Below are 24,610 nucleotides of genomic sequence, written 5' to 3' on the forward strand. Positions count from 1 at the left end.
GGTCTAGATGTTCCCGGAGGATATCATTGATGAAATGCTGGAATGTTGCTGGAGCATTACATAGTCCGAATGGCATGACTAGGTACTCGAAATGCCCGAATCTCGTTCTGAACGCCGTCTTCCACTCGTCCCCCTCCCGGATACGGACAAGGTTGTAAGCCCCACGTAGGTCAAGCTTGGTGAAAATACGTGAGGTGTGGAATCTTTGGAAGAGTTCAGGGATGAGCGGGAGTGGATAACGGTTTTTTAGGGTGATATTGTTCAATTCCCTATAGTCCACACACGGTCTTAAGGTCTTGTCTTTTTTTTCCACGAAAAAGATGCCTGCACCGGCGGGGGATGAAGAGGGACGAATGAATCCCTTGGCCAAGTTTTCATCAATATATTGTCTCAGGGCCTCAAGTTCAGTTTCTGAAAGGGGAAATATCCGGCCAAATGGAATGGGGGCCCCCGGAAGTAACTCGATGGGGCAATCGTAGGGACGGTGTGGTGGTAGAATATCGGCTTTCTTCTTGTCGAAGACATCTTTGAATTCCTGGTACGCTGCTGGAATGTCAGGATGTGGACTGGGTACGGGTTGGATGGTCAGACAACGGGACAAGTCACCTGATTCGGGATCCAGGCAATGTTGTTGGCAATAGGCAGACGTGAAGGACACCTCCTTCTTGATCCAATCAATCCTGGGGTTGTGTGCCTGCAGCCAGGGGGTCCCCAGGATAACGGGAAACATTGGAGAACTCAGGACATCGAACTTTAGGAATTCCCGATGACCTGAATCAGTGATCGTTAGGATGGGTATGGTTTCTTTCGTAACATGGCCAGAGCTAGGTAAGGAGCCATCGGCCAGGTGCACGGTCAATCTCTGCTTCTTGAGGTTGAGTGGAAGGGCCAGACTTTTAGCCAGGGCTAGATCCAGAAAACAGCTACAGGCGCCAGAGTCAAGTATTGCCTGTAGCGGGACCCTCTTGCCTGCTACCATCAAAGTGACCGGAAGGGTGACGTGGGTGGAGGCCAACCTTGTCACCTGTAGGTGAAATGGGGTACAGAGGACAGGTCTACTTGGTCTTGTAGGGCAATTGTCTATAAAATGTCCTGATTCCCCACAATAGAAACAAAGGCGTGCCTGTCGGCGATACAGTCTTTCTTCAGAGGTTAAGGCGGGACGGGGCATGTTATACGGGACAGCAGTCATTGCTGGGTGAACCGAAGGTGGAGCCTGGGAAGAACAGGGAATCCGAGCACGTTCGGATTGACGTTCCCGAAGACGCCTGTCTAGCTGGATGGTGAGTTGGATAAGATCCTCGAGGGTAGAGGGAACCTCTAATCTGGCTAGCTCGTCTTTAAGAGCTTCGGACAACCCCATCCGATATTGATATCTGAGTGCTGCTTCATTCCAACCGGAGTCAGTACTCCATATGCGGAATTCTGCCGTATAGTCCTCTGCGGGTCGCTCGCCCTGGCGAAGGGCGTACAAGTTTGCCTCAGCTGTTGCCGTCCGAAAAGGATCGTCGTATAGGCGTGCCATGGCTTCGAAGAACAGATCCAGAGTTTCTACCGAAGGGCTGCGGTGTTCCAGCAGGCCATGGGCCCATGTCTGGGGATCGTCTCTTAACAGTGAAATGGTGAACCCCACCTTGGTTACTTCAGAGGAAAAGGTCTGAGGTTGCAGGGTGAAGTATAGGAAACATGAGTTTCTGAAGGATCGGAATTTCTTTCGGTCTCCGTAAAAACGCTCTGGGGCTGGAACTCGTGGTTCTGGAGCGGTTGAGACTACTGGAGCAGGTACTTGACCAGGAGAGGTGGGCAATTCGAGACAGTGCTGTAGACGTTCCTTCAGCCGAAGATAACTTTCCTGGAGTTCCTGAATAGCTGGCGTAAGAGCCATAACTTCTTGTAGAATGGCTTCTTCTGGGGAGTTGCCTCTGTCGGCCTCTGACATGGCTGGATTATACTGTCACGTCCGGGAGATGAGGCCGAGATGCTGAGAGGGCTCCCCTTGCGGCCGAGTGCAGTACAACCCTGAAGGTGATACAGGGATGCAATGCCCACAGTAGCACAGGTTGCCAGGTAGCAGCAGCAGAGGACAAGGGCCTGGTGAATAGGAGTCCGGGGCAACCGTGCTAGGAAGTTCAGTAGAGAGGTCAAACCAAGCTGAGGTTCAAACACGGGAGGTCAGTCCTCGGAGATTTAGATGAGACCGGAAGCAGGAGTCTGAGCCAAGCCGAGATCGGGTGCAGGAAGCAGACAAGGAACGTCGGGTACAAGCCAAGGGTCGAAGCCAGGAGAACAACAGGAACAGGTTAAACAAGCCGGGTCGGTACACAGGAGGTCAAGTCAACAAGGATCACAGGCACAGGTACACAGGAGAGCTGACGATAATCCAGCGATGCGGCTCTGTCAGGTGAACGTTTAAATAGACGAGATGACCGGGTCACGTCGTGGGCGCGTCGGAGCGATCGTACGGCTACGTAGAGTACTCGTAACATCCCTGCGCATGCCCGCCCGGTTAGGCGCAGCGTCGGTCGTTCGTTTAGAAACTACTATGCGTTTACGTGGGCGCCGACGCGCGCTAACACGAACGTGCCTCACGAGATTGCGGCTTTTTCCCTGACAGAACCAGAGAGTGTGAAGCAAGTGGTCGTTGAAAAAACACTGATAAGGCCGATACCTGGCCTTTGATAGTACTCAAGGCCAGCTTCATTGCGAATCCCATCTGTAGGAATACAAGGATCCTACCTATGACATATTTCCTGGGGTGCCAACCCCTGGATTCACACCAGAAGACATATGCCTTCCAGATTCTATAGTATATGACTCTGGAGGCCGGCTTCCTAGCATTAACCAAAGTAGAAACTACTGAAGCTGACAGCCCATGATCTTTCAGAATGTGAGTCTCAAAGGGCATTTTTTCCATTAGAAATCCTTTGGATATACTTATCCAGATCGTCTCCAAATAACCATTCACCATGAAATGGGAAACTTGGCAAGAGCTTTTTGCATGGCGCTTCGGGTGACCAATTTTTCAACAATAGGATTCTACGCACATGTACCAGCTCTAGCATAAGCCATGAGGCCTGGAGAATAGAATCTTTCATAGCATCTACTGTAAAACACAACGATTCTGATATCCCGGCCAAATCCTGGGTGTGCTGATCAGAAATAACTTTGAGTACCTCTATAAACTGGTCCTTTAAGGACTGAGATACTCTGATTGCTGCCAGCACAGGCTGAACGACTGAACATGCAAGCGAAATATAGTTTTTAAAAAGGAATTCCAACTTCTTATCTGTTGGATCCTTTTGCATATGAGCATTGTCTACTGGACAAGTCAGGTTTTAGTTTACAGAGGATATAGCAGCATCAATTGCTGGAATTCCCCATTTGTAATAGAACTCTTCCTCTATAGGATAAAGTATTGAAAACTTTTTTGGAGGAAAACACTGTTTATCTGGGTTCTCCCACTCAGAATACATAAGCTTTTTTAGCTATGAATGGATAGGAAACGCGTGAACAGATTGGGGAGGCTTTAGTGAACCCAAAACAGAAGTGGGCTCATCGACTGACTGCGTTATTGGCAGTAAAAATGTGGAACGGACCAATTCAATGAGAGATTGTACCAACAACCTTTCCTGTGAACCTGATCCTTCCATATTAGGTTCTTCAGAAGAGGAGTCACCAACCTCTTCCTGGTCCTTTGAGAGAAATTGGTCATCTCTTGCCCCTTGTTCCTCAGCATGAGGGTCCTGTGCAATGTACAGGAATCTGCTATGCTTATTCCCACTCTGAGATGCAATTAAAGCATACATTTTTTGCTTCAAACTTAAAATGCTTGAACAAAAAACCTTCTTAGTAATATACACAGGTGCTGCCGTGTTAAGAGCAGCTGCAACACTTGCCCCTCCTGCTCAATCTGACCAGAAATATTACTGTCAGGGGAGGATGTCATCTTTTTTGAGATGGTTCAAGGCTGCTGTGTGACTATGTCCTTCTAGAGCCCTTTTTTTTTAGGTGTTTTTAAGCCCCCTTCCGACCATAGCTCGATGAACAAAGCAGAGGTACTACCAGAAGGAATGCATCCACTGCTTGAGCAATAGTCCAGCTCTGTTGCTGCTATTAACGCTCAGCCTGATGCAGTAGTAAATGTGTCAAAAGGAATGCCTGTGTTAGCAAAAATCTCTTGCATGCCACCTTTGCTCTTGTGTCCCTCCACAGCTTGCAACAGCAATAATGGCACCTTTTAAAACACCCCTTCCTGCGCTGGACGTTGGAGGACGGCAATGCTGCGCTAAGCCCTGCCCCCATCATTTATGGCCATTACTCTTTCTTTAAAAAAAGAGTTTTTCCCGTGTGAGTGCGGGCTCTGAGCCTATGGGATCAGCAGGGAGAGAGGCAGTAATGTCAAGGGGGGGGGGGCCTGGAAGCCACCGAGGCGAACCTTTTTTTTTTAAGCACTCCTTCCCCAGGAAGAGGGGGAGGAAAGAACAGCACAGGGGGGGCATCTGGTGGGGAGGTAACTCCCCCAGACTTACCGGAGGTCTGCAGGCAGCTGGAGGAAGAGAAAACTGCTGTTTCCCAGACACATTGTGAGCTCTTTAAAAAGCAGGAGACGGTAAGTGCTCTATACAGCCCCCAGTGGTGACACATAGGCATGACTACATTTACTAAATTAAAGCAGACATTCATAAGAGAATTTTTTTTTTTTTTTCACCCTTCAAGGTGGGTTCCGTTAAACCTTCAAGAGCTGGGGATCCTCAAGGAAACCCACAATCCTGGACTAGCTGGAATCCTGGACTCCTGGAATAGCACCACCGCCAGTAAAACCTTATGGCCTTAATACCAAAAAGTACTGGATCCCGGGGTCCAGCTCTCTAAAAGAGAAGCGTTACAGGCAAGACCTTGTTTCTTTGGATACGAGGCCCAGGTACCATTCAATTCGGCCAAAAAGACACTTTGAATGGATCCAGCTGTATGGCTAGCCCCAGCAAGGATTGCTCCAGTGGAGCTCGGCACAGCACATCTTTACTCATGACCAATACCTTTTTACTCGTGACCAATACCTTAGACACTGGCGAAAAAACTGAGGTACTCTCAGTATTGGGAGGGGTTTATAGGGTGTGCACTTTTTGTCTTAGGGCATGCCAGTGTCGTTCACCTGAAGGTGGCCTATAACCCACAAAGTAACTACTATGGCTCTGTGTCCCTTGATGTACGATAAGAAATTTGGCATAAACAATATGAAAGCATGCATCCATCCTGCCTTGTATCAATGGTTCTGGCTGGTGGTGGTGTAATGGTGTGGGAGATATTTTCTTGGCACGCTTTGGGCCCCTTAGTACCAATTATTATTATTATACAGGATTTATAAAGTGCCAACAGTTTACGTATCACTTTTGAGAATCGTGTAAATGTTGCGGCCTACCCGAGTATTGTTGACCATGTCCATCCCTTTATGACTACAGTGTACCCATCTTCTGATGGCTACTTATAGCGAAATAATGCATCATGTCGCAAAGCTCAAATAATCTCAAACTGGTTTCTTGAACAATGGTAATTGCGGTGATGTGTTGGCACCAGAATGGCTTTAAATGTGTTTTCATTTTGTATGGCAGTAATGGCGGATGGAGCATTGCACTTGCTGGAGGCTATGTGGGTGAGTCATGTCAACAAATCATTAGAATAGACTGCTTATTTGAAGGGGCTGCGTTTTGTTTTGTTCACAAACTTTTCTTTCAGTGTTTGGCTGAAGCCATTTATTATCAATCAACTGTCTACTGTTTTTAAATCATAATGACAACATAAACTACCCAAATGACCCTGATCAATGGTTTACAGGCCCAAGATCTTAATACCGTGTATTGCCCCCTTTAACATCAATGACAGCTTGAATTCTTTTGTGGTATTTGTGGATGAGGCTCTTTATCTACTCAGATGGAAAAGCTGCCGATTCCTCTTGGCAAAAAGCCTACAGTTCCTGCAAATTCTTGGGTTGTCTTGCATGAACTGCACGTTTGAGATCTCCCCAGAGTGGCTCAATGATATTGAGGTCAGGAGACTGAGATGGCCACTCCAGAACCTTCACTTTATTCTGCTGTAGCCAATGACAGGTCGACTTGGCCTTGTGTTTTTGGATCATTGTCATGTAGGAATGTCCAAGTACATCCCATGTGCAGCTTCCTGGCTGATGAATGCAAATGTTCCTCCAGTATTTTTTGATAACATACTGCATTCATCTTGCCATCAATTTTGACCAAATTTCCTGTGCCTTTGTAGCTCACACTTCCCCAAAACATTAGCGACCCACCTCCGTGTTTATCAGTAGGAATGGTGTACCTTTCTTTATAGGCCTTGTTGACTCCTCTCCAAATGTAGTGTTTATGGTTGTGGCCATAAAGCTCAATTTTGGTCTCATCACTCCAAATGACTGTGCCAGAAGATTTGAGGCTTGTCTCTGTGCTGTTTGGCGTATTGTAAGAGGGATTCTTTGTGGCATTTGCGTAGTAATGGCTTTCTTCTGGTGACTCGACCATGCAGCCCATCTTTCTTCAAGTGCCTCCATATTGTGCATCTTGAAACAGCCACACCACGTTTTCAGAGTCCTGTATTTCGCATAAGGTTATTTGTGGTTATTTTGGGCTTTTTCTTTGCATCCCAAACAATTTTCCTGGCAGTTGTGGCTGAAATCTTAGTTGGTCTACCTAACCATTGTGTGGTTTCAACAGAACCCCTCATTTTCCACTTCTTGATTACAGTTTGAACACTGCTAATTGGCATTCTCAATTCCTTGGATATCTTTTTATATCTCTTTCCTGTTTTATACAGTTCAACTACCTTTTCCCACAGATCCTTCTGCAATTATTTTGCTTTCCTCATGACTCAGAATCCAGAAACATCAGTGCAGTACTGGATGAAAGATGCAAGGGTCTGTCAGGAGTCCAGAAACTCAATGACCTTTTATATACACACACTAATTACAAGTAAACAGATCACAAGTGAGGATGGTTACCTTTAATAGACATTCAAATCCCTTTGTGTCAACTTGTATGCATGTTATCAGGCAAAAATCACCAGGGGATGTAAACTTTTGATCAGGGTCATTTAGATAGTTTAGGATGTCATAATTTAAAAAAAGTAAACACAGTTGATAGATAATAAATGGCTTCAGCCAAACACTAACCATTAGTGAAAAATGTTTTTGTGTTATTCATATTCTCTGAAAAATGGTCAAGAAATCAAATTCTGCCAGGGTATGTAAACTTATGAGCATAACTGTATATTGATAATTTACTGCATTGTCAAATATGCCTACTATAGCCCTGTAGTATATTCATGAACTATTTTATATACACTGGTCTAGATTTATTTGTTATATTTTTATTCCCAGATGGTATGCTTCTCTCCAGCAATGGTGTGAACATGTAAATTATATAAAGTGTTTAGTTCCTTAAACATCTTAAATGGTTGGTCTGATCTGGCACTATCGATTCAGGTATGGAGTTTAATGGTTTTGTTATTTAACCTAATTGTAGTAAATGAGAAACAACGTGGAGTTTTAATGGATGGTTTTACATGTTGGATATCATAGGTGCGACTACTTTCATTGGGTTGAATATTCGGATACAGTGGTTTCTCCCGAGTGATGATCTTCTTTTCCTTTTGATTTTACATATAAAGTAATTGCCATACCCTGGGTAATTATTACTATTATATAGTTTTTGAACATGGATTCAGCTTCTTTTAGGTGAGCTCCTTAGCTAATTGTGCTCCTTTATATTAGGAAGATTTAATTGCATCTTTATATATGGTTCCCATAATAAAATCACAGCTCTATATGTGGCACACCATCATCGGTCTTTACCTTCTTTGAGGGGACAGGGTATGCTTACTATCTATCATGTTATTTGTTTTTTGTTTTTCTCTGAATAGGTTTTTTTTTTCTTTGTCGTCAAGACAGGTGAGGAAGCAATTTTTGTTAAACGTGTAGACCTCTTGACAAAGTTGCAAAGAAAACACTGTTGGAGTGTAATTATATGGCCTGTACCATTACAAATGAGCACTGACCTTATGGTTTTAATGTAACAGGTTTTTTTTAACAATTTTTGTAATAACATAACCTTTTTAGAACATTGTGTGATATTGTCCTTTTCTAGTACCAGTAAAGTCCACAAGATTCTACGTTTTCTCTCTCAAATGTACACCAATGGCCTCCACAATCACCAGATTGCAATACAATAGAGCATTTTTGGGATGTAGTGGAATGGGAGACTTGCATCATGGATGTGCAGCCAAATCTGCAGCAACTGCATGATGAGGAATTTTTGCAACACCTTGTTGAATCTATGCCAAGAAGAATTAAAGCAGTTCTCAAGGCAAAAAGGGGTCCAACCCGGTACTAGGTGTACCTAATAAATTGGCTGGTGAATGTGTTTTTGTGTGTGTGTGTATATATACAGCAGCTGAAAAAATCATGGATGTGAACGTGTCCCACAGGAAACGATGTAAATGAAACTAAAATTAGTACAAAAAGAGCAAATAATCGCTACTGTGAGGGGTTAATTTTTTACTATGGGACAGTGAAAGTAATATTTTCAGTAGCGATTTGCTCTTTTTGTACTATACAGGGCTAATTTTTTTTTTAACCCCATTATGTTAGTGGCCGATTAATCGATTATGAAAATAGTAATCGATTAATTCCGTAATCGATTAATCGATTCATTATTTCTGCCCTAATATATATATACACACACACACACATTATATATATACACGCACACACACACACACACACACACACACACACACACACACACACACAGTATATAGCTTTTTCTGTGCAATACTTCAAGAGAAGGAATTTACAGGTAAGAAAAAAAAATATTATTATCTTATTCATACAGCACAGGATACAAGGCTGGTATTCATAGACCATGATATGTATCCAAGCAAATAAAATGAAAGGGGTGGACAACAACATGGCTACTTAGAACTGTTAACAGGCCCACAAAAACAGAAAGCTTTAAGAACCCAAACAAAATACTCAGAAAACAGCTTGAAATACCTTGCAGCATCAGGTTGCATCAACAGAGGCCTGAAGGCCCACCCAGCAGAACTTGAAAAAGTTGACCAGTTGGCAGCGTTATAAATCTGGTATACAGATGCTTGATGCTGAAAAGCCCAAGAGACACCAACAGCTCTGGTGGAATGGGGTTGGTTGGAAAGAGAGAAACCTTCTTCTTAGGGACAAAGGCTCAAAATTAATTGGCCGATTCACCTTGCAGGTGGAGTGGCAGGCAGGGTGTCCTTTATGAGCGCCCACGGACAGGACAAAATGGGACACTTGTGATTAGGGGATGCAGCATTCACCTAGACCCCGACAGCCCTGACCACATCCAGGCAACGTACTGCAATTTCTTTGCCATCTTCTGGGGCAGAACAGAGGGAAGGAAGGACAATGTCCTCATAGAGGTGGAAAAAGGAAACTAGGCAAAAAGGAAACCTTTTGGTCTCAAAATTGTGACTTTGTCCTTGTGCAAAACAAGAAAAGGCTCTTTACAAAAGAGAGCTGTCAATTCAGAAACATGCCTAATAGATGTGTTGGCAACCTTAAAGATGAGCTCTTCCAAAGGAATGTCCCTAATCCCTCTCATTGAGGATCAGTGAACACCAGGTTGAGATCTCAAGGTGACACTGAATGTCAAATTGGGGTTATTACATGGGCTACTCCCTGTAGTAAAGTCCAGATAAAAGGATTGTGAGACAAAAGTTCAAAAGCCTGCATCTCTGGTGGCATAGGGGTGCCTTAATGGTATGGAATGGGCAGCTTGTACATCTGGAAAGGCACCATTAATGCTGAAAGAAAAATCAAGGTTTTAGGGCAGCATATGCTCAAGCAAGAAGGGGACAACATTCCTCTCCTCAGTTCCCAGATGTTTACAGAATGTTAAAAGAATAGGTACACCGTGGTAAACATGGTCCTGTCCCACCTCTTTTTGAAATTGGGGTTGTACTTTGCCAGTCTTTTTTATACAATGTCCCAACTTTTTTGAGAAGTGTTGCTGCCATCAATTTCAAAATTACCTTATTTTTTTCTTAAAATTGTACATTTTCTCAGTTTAATTATTTGATATGGTATGTTTTCTATTGTGAAAAAAATAAAAAAATTTCTGAGATGTGCAAATCACGGCATTCTGTTTTTGTGTAGATCTTACGCAGCGTCCCAACTTTTTTGGAATTGGGGTTGTAGGTTTCTTCCCAAGAGTATTTGAAGTTTTAGGGCTGCAAGGCTTTTGGAGCCCACCTGATGATTTATTTAGACCATTGCTGTGGCACTGTTTGATTGGGCTCTGACTGGATGACTTTGAAGAAGACAGGTCCAATGCTGTAGAGACACTCTGAACTCTCAGCTACAGAAAATTGATGAGTAGTTGAAACTCCTGTTGGAAACGTGCCCCCTCAATGGTTAGGGAGTTATAAAGTGCCCAGCTGGTAAGACTCACATCGGTGGTTGCCACATTATAGCTCTTGTGAAGATAAATAGGTTTTCAATTTCAGGGCAAGACTGGAGGTCTGTCATGCCAGGGAGGTCTTTGATTGACTGGATATAGGCATTAGATCGCTTGTTCCACGTATGGAGGATGACAGATTGAAGGGTATGGAGTGAAACAGGGCAAAGGGAACTGACTGGAAAAAGGCCACAATGAGGCCCAGAACCCACATGCAAAAATAAATTGAAGGGTGTAGAAGACTGATGGAAGACTGATACCATCTTAGGAAGAAAGGGTGGTCTCAAGCGCAAGACTACCCTTTCCTTGTAAAGGATAAAGTATAGCTCCTTACAAGAGACATGTATAACAGATGTGATAGCAACCAAGGCAACTATGCAAGAGAGATCATCTAAGGGGCTATATCCCTGATGAGTTTGAAGGGTGGTTTCTGCAGGGCAAAGATAAAACTGTGGGGGGGCGGCTGATCTGTTATACATCTTCAATAAAGACTTTTACAAGAGAGAGTGAGGCCAGAAGTATTTTGGAAAATAGACAAGCCAAAAACCAAAGTGCTGAAGGCCAAGCTCTGGTCAAGTCCTGTTTATAGGAAGGCCAAAATGCGAGGCACATTAAATTTCGCCTGTGTTCACACCAGGAAAAGAAAGTGCAATATTAGATCTTTCTGAAAATGGCTCTCTTTGCTTTAAGTAAAGTGAGAATGATAGACTCAGAGATCCCTCTGTCCCTTACAACCGGCCAGTCTGACCTGTTGGGAAGAGGCTAAGGAGTTGTTTCTTAGTAGTTTGAGTACGTCTGTGTACCAGGTTCTTCTGGGCCAGTTTGGCGGAATGAGAATCACCAATTTCTTTTCTTGCTCTATTTTGCGGATCAGCAGAGGCAGATTTTAGTCTGAACATAGACCAGGAAATTATCAATACATCTGGTGCCAGTGCTAGCGGATCCTTTGTCCTGGTCATAAACAGAGGTAACTTGCTATAAAGTCTAGAGGCCAGAATATCTATGTCCATGGTTCCCCATCTCTGACATATCAAGTTGAAGATGGGGTGAAGAGCCCAGTCAATTGGTTCCAGGCAGTGACAGCTGAGGTAATATCCCTTCAAGCTGTCCACTCCAGGGTTGTTGACAGCAGAGATAGCTGCACAGCGTTTATCTGTCCATGAGATGATCTGGCTTACTTTCATTAAGGCTGTATGACTCCTGGCACCCTCTTGGTGAATGATGTAGACCACAACCGTAACATTGTTCGATTTCACCATGATTGGGTGTCCTTGCAGAAGGGGGGAGGGGGCAGGGTTCAATGGTGCTCAGCCATCCTTATTGCTCTTAGCTCCAGGAAGTTGATTGGAAGCTTGGCTTTCTCTGATGACCATGTTCCCTGAACAGTGACTGGACCACTCCTCAGTCTGAAAGATTGGCCTTATACCCTTCCAGTGATATGACAAAAATTACTTCCTGATTGTCAATGTGGGGTTGGTAATCCACCAAGCTATGGAATTTATTTTCATGGATAGGAGCATGGGCATGGGAGCCATGAGAAGGAGCATTCTTGTTCCAAGCCAACAAGATGTGTTGAAGAGGTCTCAACTTTGTGTTGGGTAAATGGGATGGCCTTGAAGGAGGCCACCATGAGACCCAGAATCTCAGAGGGAGGTCTCTTTGATCTCAAGTCCTGAGTGTAGGTTCTGAAGGAGAGCAGGTTTTGCCTCTGGAAGGAAGACTTTTGCTTGGGCTGTCTAGAATGAGGCCCAAGTATTTCAGAGTAAAGTGAAGGTTGTAGAGAACATTTTTGAAAGTTAATCACCCAACGGAAAGTCTGAAGCATCCGAATTGTCCTGTGGAAGTTTTCAGATAGCGAGAAGGGAGATGAGTCCTTAAGAAGAAAGTGGTCATCAATGTGAGAGGGCACATATCTATGGGACATTTTGCTATCTTCTGTAACATAGCCATACACTATGATTGTACTTAGTCCTCATCTTTCCCTGATGAAGGAATTCATATCATATTCCGGAACATGTTGGGAATCGCTGGGTGAACCCCACCTCTGGCTTGGCCCTACCCACGATACCTACCTCAGGTTTCACTAATGAGGCCAGAATACTTGTATATATCGAATATTGTATGGTGATTCCTTATTGCTTTTAATGCATATTTGTGATGAATATCAATGTTTTAACATTTTTCGAATAAAACGTTTGTTGCTTTTATTCTTCTACTACTCTGTTACTTACTGCCTATAAAGTCCCAGCGGGGTTCTGTTTTCGTATTTCACATGTAATTAAGGATGTGGCAGTTAGTCTTCTCACTTTTACTACACTAAGCTATATTCTCCTATTCATTCTAATTAAGGGGGATGGGCAATAAAACAACTAAGCAGCAGCAACGGGTTCACAGGAAAAAACAAGAACGGTCAATAGACCCAAACAAACTGTTAACAGTAGAAGCACCATGCTGCTGGAGCAAGCGACAGCAGCAACTCAACAGCCGCCTAGTAACCATTTGTTTGGGAGAAACCTGAAACTGAAAGGAGGAGTATGAACACTAGGTGCTTTAAAGGCCCCAGAATCCAACCTCATTAGGGGAATGAACTCAGACAGGGAAGAAGGGACTTGTTCTCAGACGGCATAAGCCCAGTGAGAAAAAGGTAAAAAATTACCACCCAGCCAGGTGGAAGCAGAGAGAGTGAACCCAAAAGGGACCTTTCAGTAGGGAATTGGGAGAAAAGGGGAGGATCCTAAGGGAGGCATGTCATAGATGTCATGCCTAACCCAAACTTCTAGGGGGAACACAAAATGAAATGTTGAGCCATCTGAAAGAACATAGCAGGCAAAGAATAGACATTCTCAAAGGATAAAAAAAAAGCCTCAGGAGAGTAAGAAGAAAACCAGCTTCCAGGCCACCCTGTCTCCAAATGGAAGAAGGAGAATCAAAAGGCAAAATTACTGCTCTTTCAGGGAAGAGAAAGAAGGAGAAGCCATTCTTATGAAGATGCCCCAGAAAGGAAAACCCTCTATTTGGAAAGATAGGGCTCAGCTTGGCCATGAGGTCTTGCAGAATTTCCAGCAGATAAAAAGCCCTCTTCATTAGAAAGCTGCACAGGAGGTGCAAGGTCTCAAAAAATAGAGGATGTACAAGGTCGACTAGGACCTACAGTGTACAAATTAAAATGCTGTATGCAGCGTCCAACAGAAGGATGGGTACAGAACTTTGGATGAGGTCCTCTATCAGACCACTAGGTGGAACTGTCTTACCAAAGACTACAGAGCAGGAGGAATTTAATCTGCATGAATGAAGCATCCAATACAACAGAAAGAATGCGACACCATAATGAAAATATGGCAAGTAGGGGTATCTGCAATTCATTTGGCAAGGCTGATGCGCAGCTGAAGGCTAAAGAAGAAAGCTGAGCAAGGTAGGCAAGAGCTGAAGCTTCTACAGACCGCAGGTGGAGAAGAAAGGGAAATCCTGGGAACAAGGAAATTTCAACCTTTTATAATACAGAATAGGAGAAGATTTCAGCCTGTAAATGGGCGAGTTGGTGATTCACAAAGGAAAGGGAAGGGAAGGGAAGGGCGAGCCAGGTTTATGACAAGGCCTGAGGACTGAAGCTAGGGAGGACATGCCATTGTAAAACAAAATAGCCCTATCTTTACTGTAGGTTGTGGAGCTTGCCTCCTCCAGTAGAGGCGATTAAGAACAGGGAACTCAAGCGGCAGTATACCTTTGGGCTGTCTTTAAGGGCAACCCCTATAAAAGAAAAAAACAGTCTCATAAGTGACAACTAAATAGTGCCGACAGGAAGGCCACTTTTTTTTTGTAGCACAGATCAGACAAGGACAAGAATGTAGTGTTGAAGGAGGGTGCCAGGTAAGAAATTAAGAAATTGGCACCTTAACAATAAAAGGTCATGGGAAAAAAAATATGTAAGAATGTAGACACTGCCTTAGGGAAGTATGGAGGGAAGCAGTGTCAGGCACTAAATGCATGAAATCAGGTTTAGGAGGCCGCAAGTCTCTGAGGTATCCCCTGGTTGTCTTAGGAGTGGAGGAAAGTGCCCCAATAATCCAGCACCAAATAAAGAAGGTGATGAAGGTGGTGAAGTGGAACAAAATTCCAATCTTGTCAGTAAAAAAAAAGGCTTACAAGGATGCGTGGACATAACCCTTCAGCTTTCATTCCCTAGAAGGGAACTAAACCCCTGCCATAGGTGATCTAGCCTCTAGCCTTCTCTTTGTATTGCTTCCTTTGTGCGAAATCCCCAGAGTCCCTGACAGTCCCTCTGCTTTCCTATTAAAAACTGGGCACACTAAGCAGAAGAGCACACTGTGGCCAGTTCTCTAGCTATGCTGAGAACTCAGTATGCTCTCCAACAATGATCAGACTTGTCCCGACATGCCCCCTCTGCACAGCCATTCACTGGGAAGCTCCGTGTGCTGCTGCTTCTCCTCCCCCAGCTCTTATGCAGCTGAGAACAGAAGGAATGTGATCAATTATAAAAAAGGGAAAAAAGTTATTTATAATGTTCTTTTTATATCTATGCAAAAATGTTTTGCATTTCATTTCTATTTTAAACTGAATGGGTTGTTTTACAAGGTGATCATTTACGGTCATGTTAAAGTGGTTGTAAACCCTTAGACACCACTTTTACCTACAGGTAAGCCTATAATAAGGCTTACCTGTAGGTACTGGAAATATCTCCTAAACCTGTGCGGTTTAGGAGATACTTACCATATACGCTTGCGCCGTCGTCATCGGTGCATGCGCACTAAAGAAAGGGCCCTTGCTGTGACCTTCAGTTCTTGCGCGCCTCTGTGCAGGAATGACGTCGCGCAACTCCGGCCACAGGCTCGGGAGGAAGAGGGATGAAGATGGACGTGGCCCCCAGCAGGGGAAATTTTGGGCTTCGTTTGCAGGTAATTGCAACATAATGGGCTAATATGCGATGCATACTAGCCCATTATGGTTTTATTTTGCAGGGGAATAAAAAGGAAGTAAAACCTATCAAGGTTTTTCTTCCTCCAAGTTTCTTCCAGGTAAGAAAGGAGATGAATACTCATTGTACTAATAATGTCAGAATGGGGTTAGGAAAACCGCGAGTAGAGATGGACAAATATGAGAGAGACAGAAGACAGTAATTAGGATTCATTGTGAACCTCTTCTAGATGGTAGAGAAAAGAAAAGTGAAATGAAAGAAAAAGTTCCAGACGTCTTTTCTAAATAAGGGCAAGTGTAAGTAGACTACACCTTCCCCTCCAAAAATGGGGGAACCTTTAGCGCGAGAAAAAAGGCTTATTAGAAGCTACAGAGGGCATAGAGGGGAGAAGGTTTTCTACAACCCACTGAACCTGCAGTAGATGATTATGGTGCTTGAATTGGATGCATGGATCGAATCCCTAAGGTAGAGCTCTGGAAACCAAAAAATCTAGAAGTGTTTCACAAATCTGTTTTGGTCAGACAGACCTCACAGGGAGTGCCTGAGAGGACACCAGAGTCAGATGAGCAGAGCTGTTTTAATATAGGATAATGCTCCAGGACAAGGGAACAGCTATCACCCTGAAGGGTGCACTGTGTTTCTTGTACGCAGTCTGTGGAACACAAGCTATTAGACCCTTTTGTCGCAGCTCTCTTGTGCCTATGATCTACCATTGTTAGTAAGGAGATCCCCAGTGGGGTACTCATGGTTCAGGAGACAGAAATGGATGGAGTTTTGTGTGTCTAAATAAAGAGCCACTATAACCCATGTTCTGACAAGAGTTCCTATGGCTGTGTAGAAGATGAGAATGCAGCAATGTACTATGTGCATTCTTGGTGGAGGAAGCAGGTGCAAGCATGTTATTTGGGAGGCAGGATGCAGTTACCTCATCCTTCTGAGGCCAAGTCCAGATATGAGGGAAAAAGCACCAAATTCAAAACCTCTTTGCTGAGAAGTGTTAAGCCCCATACACACTATCAGCTTTTCTGCTGAGTTTTTCCTTCAGATTTACCAAAACCATATAATATGAGGTCAAACTTTAGGAGTTTAAATTTGTATGCAATCAGGCAGCCCCTTGCACTATATGGTTCTGGTAAACCTGAAGGAAAAACTGATAGTATGTATGGGGCTTTAGAGACAAAATGGCAGGAAGTGCCAAAATAAAATGAACACCACCCCAATCCTCTGCTCACTAAACCACATAGTATGCAATTACCTGCGTATAGTGTTGTTCAAAGCCAGTAACTGTTATAAAGGAAAAACCTGTCTTACCTTATCAAGGACACTGGGCCTAGTAAGTCCCAGGCTTTGCCCATCACAGAAGAAATACCACTGAAGAAGTCTTCAGGGTCTGGGAACTATAGAATGGACCATGACCCTGGAACTGTATAGCACTCTGCAGCTAACTTCACACACTGCACTTCATGCCAAGGTGAGCATCCATCGCCTGAAGTACAGTGGGGCCTGGGTACAGGTCCTGAGGTATACGAAAAAAAAAAACTGATCTGAAAGCTGCTAGGTAGCACAAAACAATAAGCAAAAAGCTATTGATAGAAGATTCAGATGATAAAAACGTAAATGGTTTAAAAAGAAAAAGTACTTCTCCAGAGAAGAACAGGTCCATCACCTAAGTACAATAGAAAAAACTGGAACTTCACAGAGTAGGATGGGCTATATGAGGGGTGGCACTAGCAAAAGTTTTTGCTAGTGTCCAATCATCTAAAGATTGCAGAAGTCCTCTACTGTAATATTAAGATAACCTACCTAAATGCTGACTACCTGAAGACTGTGCTGAAAAAGTTTTATACAATGCAATGTATGGTGCGCATTTTGGTGTGAACAAGTCCTAAATACTGCACCAACCCACCCCACCCAAGACTCAAAATGTATTTTACCCTTTCATGACCAATCGGCAGTGCTGTAACAGTATAAATGTTCTTCTTTCCATCATAAACTGGTTTTCGGTCACCAAAGATCTGGGGCTTGAAGTGCTGGACCATGTACTCCACAACTTCCCTAAATGATGACAAATAAAAAAAATATATATATATATATATATAAAAAAGTGTCACAAAATTTAAAATGTGAAAAAAAGGAAAACAAACAGGACGTTGTATTTTATATTAATGTAGATACGTAAAATGCAAGAAACACTTTTGCAACTGGTGTTTCTTAAAGCCCCGCTCTGGGAAATTTGAAAATGACCCCTTGCAGTGAGGCTGTGCCTGCACTGCAAGGCTTAGTTGCTCTTTACCTATTCTAGGGGAGAGGAGAAACACTTTCACTTACCTTATCCTCTGCTTCCCCAGCAGATGACGCTCCTCCATGCTCCGGCAGTGAACTGTCCCTATGGGTCATCACGTCCAATGCAGGGCTATGGAACCTGCATTGGTATTCATGAGGTCAGGACCTTAGACCGATGTAGTATAAGGGAGAAGACACTATGGGAACCAATCTAGCAGTGCAGAGGGTCACATAAGTAAATCTACTTTAAGCCCTTGTACACATGGTCGGACATTCCGACAACAAAATCTGTCAGCTTTTGTCCGACGGATTTTGTCCGAAACTGGTGTTGCATACACACGGTCAGACAAAGTTGTCGGAATATCCGATCGTTCGTAACATGATGACATTATTTCGTTACGATGGGACTACGTTCAGGCTAGTAGCCAATAGCTTTGGTCTAGGAATTTGATCTAAGCATGCGTGGCACTTTGTCCGATCGGAATTCTCTACACACAATTGGACAAAGTCCGACCGGATCATGTTGTCGGAAAATTTTATAGCCCAGCTCTAAAACTTTGTCGGTCGGATATTCCAACGGAAACAGTCCGATGGAGCCCACACATGGTCGGATTATCCGACAACACGTTCCAATCGGACATTTTCTGTCGGAATGTCCGACAAGTTCCCAAGACCTAAATGAGCAATTAATCCTTGCAGTGTGGAGTCCCACAGCAAGAGATTATTTTTAAGTTTCCCAGAGTTGGACTTTAAAGACCAACTATGGGGAGCTAAAAGAATAAAAAAAGATACTGCTGCAGTGGGGCCTTCCCACATTTCAAGAATTAAATGCTAGTTAAATCTAGGGGTCAAAGAATAGGCTGCGATACTTACCTTATTCCTCCCTCTAGCAGCTTTCCTCCACGCTGCACATCTGGTCCACCGCAGCCTTTATTTTAAGGTGCTTCAGTCAGCAATTTTAAGCAGTCACCATTATGTACAATGCAGGACCAATAATCCTGCACTCTAGGAGAGGACATTGAGGGCCCGTCAAGAAACCTGTAATGTCAGAAACAGGAGAGAAGTACTGGGGGGGGGGGGGGGGGGGATAATATTACAGCCTTTTCCCCTACCTTTTAGACTTGAAAAAAGTTGTCCTGTTTGGATCAGTCTGCTCCCTAGACTTAGAAGAACACTCATTAGGTATTTTAAACTTTTGCTTCATCAAAAAGGGACCACGTGCTATACGTAATGGGCCCATTGGAGATTAGAAGCCCTAATTTTTCTGGCTGTAGCTCCACCCTATTCTTAAACCCAAATTCAGTTGCCAAAAACAGGTATAGATATCAAAAATATGCAGTATAGCATAGTATCTTTCTCTTACTGATCCTATCCTGCATTGACCAAATGGTTGTTAAGCCTCAACTAAGGACAAGCCATGGGAACACCATCATTACACAGCTCTGGGAGGTTAGGTGCCTTTACCTTACATAGGGCAAGTGGGTCTGGCTTCATTAGCGAACCAAACAATGAGGAAGACTGTATAACCTGTTGCAAGGTATCCTTACATATGGATGAGGCTTAACAACCATTTGGTGAATACAGGATAGGAGTACTATCAGTAAGAGAGAGATACCATGCTATATGTTTTTGATATCTACACCTGTTTTTGGTGGCTGAATTTGGGTGCTCCCCTCCTCTTGTTTTGCCTCTTTAAGTGCTGTTGTTGTTGGACACAATCTACTTGCACTGGACACTATCAGTGATTGCGGTCCTCAGTGGAGGTTACACATGCCCCCTCCTTCAGTAATTTACACACATACACTGATCGCGATATCTGAAGCTGGTCTCCCGATGTAGGTGTGTTGTGAGTCGCAGTCTGTGATGTCTGGTGTTCCCTTGATTTGATTCAAGGCCTATCAGCACCTGCCCAGTATGTCCTGAGGAAGCTACAAAATTGTAAAGCTACAAATTATATATATATAGATAGATATATATAGAGAGAGAGAGAGAGAATTCCTTATTTACTTAGGATCCTAACCTTCACAACTGTTGTATTGGGTATCTGTTGACCTCGTCTAATAATAGGGTGTTGTTGGGTGTTGGTGTCTGATCAGCCGTGTCCAATCACAGGTGAACACGATGTAAACAGGAGGAGCCGGTGATTGGCTTTTCCTTACTTGCATCTGTTAGATGCTAGTAGAGGAGAGCCGATCGGCTGCTCCTCTGACAGGGGGGTCTGTGCTGATTGCCTATGAGCGCAGTCCCCCCCCCCCCCCCCCGTGGATGCCCACACTGGACCACCAGGGATGCCACTAGGACCACCAGCGAAGTCACCACCAGGTATGCCACCCTAGACCACCAGGGATGCCAATCAGTTCCCACAATGGATGCCAATCAGTGCCCACAATGGGCATCACTGATTGTCAGGCATTATGGTTTGGCACTGATTGGCATCCATCAGTACCATATGTTACAGTACATCAGTGCCACCTATCAGTGCCCATCCATGCCCCCTATCAGTGCCCATCCATGCTGCTTATCGGCGCCCAACCCTGCCACCTATCAGTGCCGCATATTAGTGCCCATCAATGCCACCTCATTGGTGCCAATTAGTGCCGCCTTATCAGTGCCCGTCAGTGCAGCCCCATCAGTGAAGGAGAAAACATACTTTTTACAAAGTTTTGTAACTGAAACAAAAAAAATTTAGTTTTCAAAATTTTAGGTCTTTTTTTTATTTCTTTAGCAGAAAATAAAAATCCCAGAGGTGATCAAATACCACCAAAAGAAAGCTCTATTGGGTACAGTGTAGCATGACCGCGCAATTGTCATTCAAAGTGCGACAGCACTGATAGCTGAAAATTGATCTGGGCAGGAAGGTGTATAAGTGCCCTGTATTGAAGTGTTTTATGTCATTTTAATTGATTTGTTAATAAAAGAACCTTTTTTAATTATTTTGAGTCATGATATGCCCACAAAGTCCACCTTTTCTTTAGGATATACTCTCAATCCTTACATATGCTTTTTATGCAGATTTTACACAGCATCCCAACTGTTTTGGAATAGGGGTTATACACTTAAGGCATAGCGTTGGGTGCTAGCTTTCACATTCGCTTGTGCATTCAACCAAACTATCAAGTCATCAAATGGCTGGTGTCATAACTGATTGCAAGCGCAGTATCATGACAACTGCAGATCAAACACGAGGCTATAATGGCTGCCTTTTTGGCTGTAAAGGATGTAGTTCCACTTTAAGTGATAAGTTGCTCCTTCTGAACACGTTACATATTTAGGGTATAACATGTAACAATCAGCTGTTGAGCGCTGTAGCAGTTCATTGATTCTGTCGGTGTGAAACTGCCTGCCCGTATGATGTACGGGCAGACAGCTTATACTGGCAGTCTGCAGGAGAGCTGCATTGCATCAGCGATCTGCTGATCACTGGTGCAATGCTTTCCAGGCTCCTGAAACAAAAACTAGTAAATGTACATTTTAGCTGCAAAAAAAATGTGCATTTATTATTTTTTTGCTAAAAGGTGAACGTATCCTTTAATGAACATGTAATCCTTGCAATGTGGGTGAGTGGCACATTAAAATAGGTTTTTGCTGTAATTCCCATAGTTGATCTTAAAGTGGTGGTAAACCCATATCCCAAAAACAACAATATTTTGCACAATTTAGCAAATATCAGTTAAACCCTAAACTGCATTTTGTGTATCTCTGAAAAATGAATCCTCATTTGGTTGTAGCCCTGCCAATCTGTGGGCGTGGCATAGCACTGGAGCTTGGGGGTGTAGACGTGACATCACACTATGCCCCTCGCATCTCTACATATTCACTTCCTCTTTCCCAATCTTTTTCTGTCTCTCTTTCTCTGTCTTTCTCCTATCAGTCTCGTTCTCTGTGTCTATCTTTCTCTCTATCTGTCTCTTAATCCCCCCCCCAAGCATAAGGACTCCAGAAATCACAAAGCAGAAGCCTCAGCACATCCTCTAACATGCAGCATACATTCTGGCTCTCCGGGTCGGAATACACAGACACAGAGGTGTTGATATACTAAAACTGGAGAGTGCAATATCTGGTTTAGCTCTGCAAAGGTACCGTTTTTTTTGTTTTTTTTTTGCCAAAGCTTAATTGAACAAGCTGAAGTTAAAAGCTGATTGGCTACCATGCAGAGATGCACTCAATTTTGCACTCTCCAGTTTTAGTAAGTCAAACTCACAGAGTAGCAGGGACACACCCCATTCTCACAGCTCAACGGGGTAACGCTACAAGAGATCTCTCTCCTGTCACTCAAAACAGAAGGGGGGGGGGCACCCACATTTTTTTCCTGGTGTCGGTTTTACTCTGTTTAGAACACCAGGGAGGATTGCTGCTGACAGGGAGTGCGGACAGATGTCAAACTAAGCTCAAATGCTTTCTACTGCTGATCTTTATTCTTTTTTTTTTCTCAATCAAAAGTTTTATTAAGGCAAATTCAGGTTTCTTTATTCAACTTTATTCAACTTACAGATCATATTGTTTTAAATTTTTCAGGTTTACAACCACTTTAAAAATGGATTTATTTTATTAATTCGTTACAAAAAAATAGTAAAAGCTCATGGTTCTGAAAAAATGTAGTGTGATTTTAACCTTACGGCTCGGGTCACACTGCCACAACTTGGGATCCCACTTCTGAGACCCCAAGTTGTGTGACGTGAAATTCCATGTTCGTTAATGAGAGCTGTTTTAATTAGCACTACTGAAGTTGCTCTGACTTTAGAAAAGGTTTCTGTGATATTTCAAGGCGACTTCTATCTGACTTGGGCCCATAGACTTTAATGGAAGTCACCTACAAGTCCGATCCTCATCTACATTGATGAGATTTAGATCCGACATTACAGGAAGATTACCCAGTCATTTCTTGAAAGGCGTTTCAAAGTCTCTTCAAAGACACATCAAGTAGTACTGAAATCACCAGCAAATCGCCTGGAAAAGTCACACTTTTAAGTTGCAGCAGTGTGAACCGAGCCTTAACCTAAGCCACTTCTGTGGAATGGTGACTTTGTAATGTGTACTAAACAAAGCAACTCTGCATTACCTGTTGACACGCCGGGGACATTTATCTGGCTTGATATCAACCTCATAGTGGTAGACGTCAATCTTGGGAATGTCGACTTCAAAGTAGTTGGCAAGAAGTTTTATTGGCTTCCCGACTGTGCCAATTCCAGGTCGGCGTGGGGCTTGGAACACTTGCTGTAATGGTGGAACATACCCAGTTTGGGCTGCTATGTGGAAAAGGAAAGAGAAATTACTATCAATGCTGTAGAACACCTTGAAATCTCTATCTCTGTAAATAAATTGAGAAATGCAGCCTAGAGCAGAATGTAGCCCAGAATGAAACCAGGGTTCCATGGATCCCTAGGGTTCCTCCAGAGGTTGCTAGGGGTTCCTTGAGCAATGAGCAAGTTCTGCCTCTCAGATAAGTTCCCACTGACACATTGCCCTTTTTAGTTATCTGTACGGGGGCAATTCTTCCCAGTGACAAGTGTAAGGAGCATTCTTCCCATTGACCATCACACTAAAGTATCATGAGTTGTAGATATAGTAATTTTAGTAGGAATTGCCTGAGGCTGAAAAGTCATTTGAAGGGTTCCTCTGTGTTAAAAGGTTGAGAAAGGCCGGCCTAGAGAGACAATTTTGAACAGAAAAAGGGGAGGTGTCTATTTTATTTGCGCATAACATTTCTCCATATGCCCCAGTTTTCAAGGATGCAAAGAGATGAAAGCAGACCCATTAAAGCAATAGCACTGTACTTTGGAAACCCTGAAGCTAAAAAGGTTTTTTGAATATTTCGCTCTTATTTCACAATGTTTAGTAGCTATTAAATTTCACATGGCAAATTAACATAATTCAAAGCGATTTATATAAATTAATAAATAGATGTGATTTTACAATGTATTAATGCACAAATACCATCTTTTAACATTTAAATACAATAAAATTGGAAATTTTATCCACACTACTTAGTGCAACTCCGTATCGCCAGACACGGATATTTAAATCAGAACAGGTTTATTCCCATAGGAACCTTCAACTTTACCGCAAGATCTTCTTCAAGGTCCACAAACCAATACAATTCTGCCAGCATCAGGACACTTGGGAAGAATCCAAATACGACTATCACAAGTTCAAACTAAAGAAAAACAGCAGCCCAGACACTAAAATAAATATATGGCCAGTTCTATCACTATTAAAATACTTACATATTTTGGGACATGAAGTAGCACATGAAGTGAACAGACACTCTGCTCTGCAGTTCGTTGCACTCTTCCACAATCCGGCTCTATCCTGACCTAGGATCACAGAGCTGCCCCCCTGGACCTTCCTAAGCCCCTGAAGGCTATTCTACACTTTGGGATCTTTTTGGTGGATTTTCAAGCACAAGCAGCAGCCTCCGGACGAGAATGAGTATCACATCCCATTTCTGTCAAGATGGCTGTCACTTCAATGCACAACAAGGCTTGCTGACATCTACAACAGAGCTCTTTGGTGATTCTGCAGATGTTCCTTTACTTCCCTCACCATCTACATTGGCTGAACCACACATTATCTTGCAGACCTCTCCCAGTTCAGTTGCACTGGAAGAAGAAACAAAAACAACCCTGTCGGTGGTAATGATGATCATTTAGTTATACCATACCAATGTAGTTGGGAAGGTAGAGGAACTTACTTTGCTCTTCTCTGTCACAACATGCATAACATGAAAGAAAGGGTCACTGCTACTGAAAAGCTGGTTAGTGACTTGGAAGATGTTGTCAACCCCCTTACTAAAGTCACTAGACTTGATAGCCTCTCTAAAAGGGTAGAGGAACCAGACTCCGTTGTATTCCTGAAAAACTGGCTTATACAAGAATTAGGTCATGAGAGCAGGATC

General features: G+C 43.3%; 1 protein-coding gene across 1 annotated transcript in view; it reads right to left on the reverse strand.

Moving 5' to 3' along the window:
- LOC143982741 (protein argonaute-1) overlaps positions 1–24,610 on the reverse strand; it is a 246,286-nt gene that overhangs the window by 146,420 nt on the left and 75,256 nt on the right. Inside the window, exons 2-3 of the mRNA XM_077481721.1 lie at positions 22,775–22,961; positions 17,367–17,487 (exon numbers count right to left, since the gene is read on the reverse strand). Coding sequence (XP_077337847.1) covers positions 17,367–17,487; positions 22,775–22,961 — 308 coding nt within the window. The remainder of the gene's footprint in view (positions 1–17,366; positions 17,488–22,774; positions 22,962–24,610) is intronic.

The sequence above is a fragment of the Lithobates pipiens genome, unplaced genomic scaffold (assembly GCF_037356315.1).
Source record: "Lithobates pipiens isolate NorthernLeopardFrog02 unplaced genomic scaffold, aLitPip1_a1.2 Scaffold_16, whole genome shotgun sequence".
Classification (NCBI taxonomy): Eukaryota; Metazoa; Chordata; class Amphibia; order Anura; family Ranidae; genus Lithobates; species Lithobates pipiens.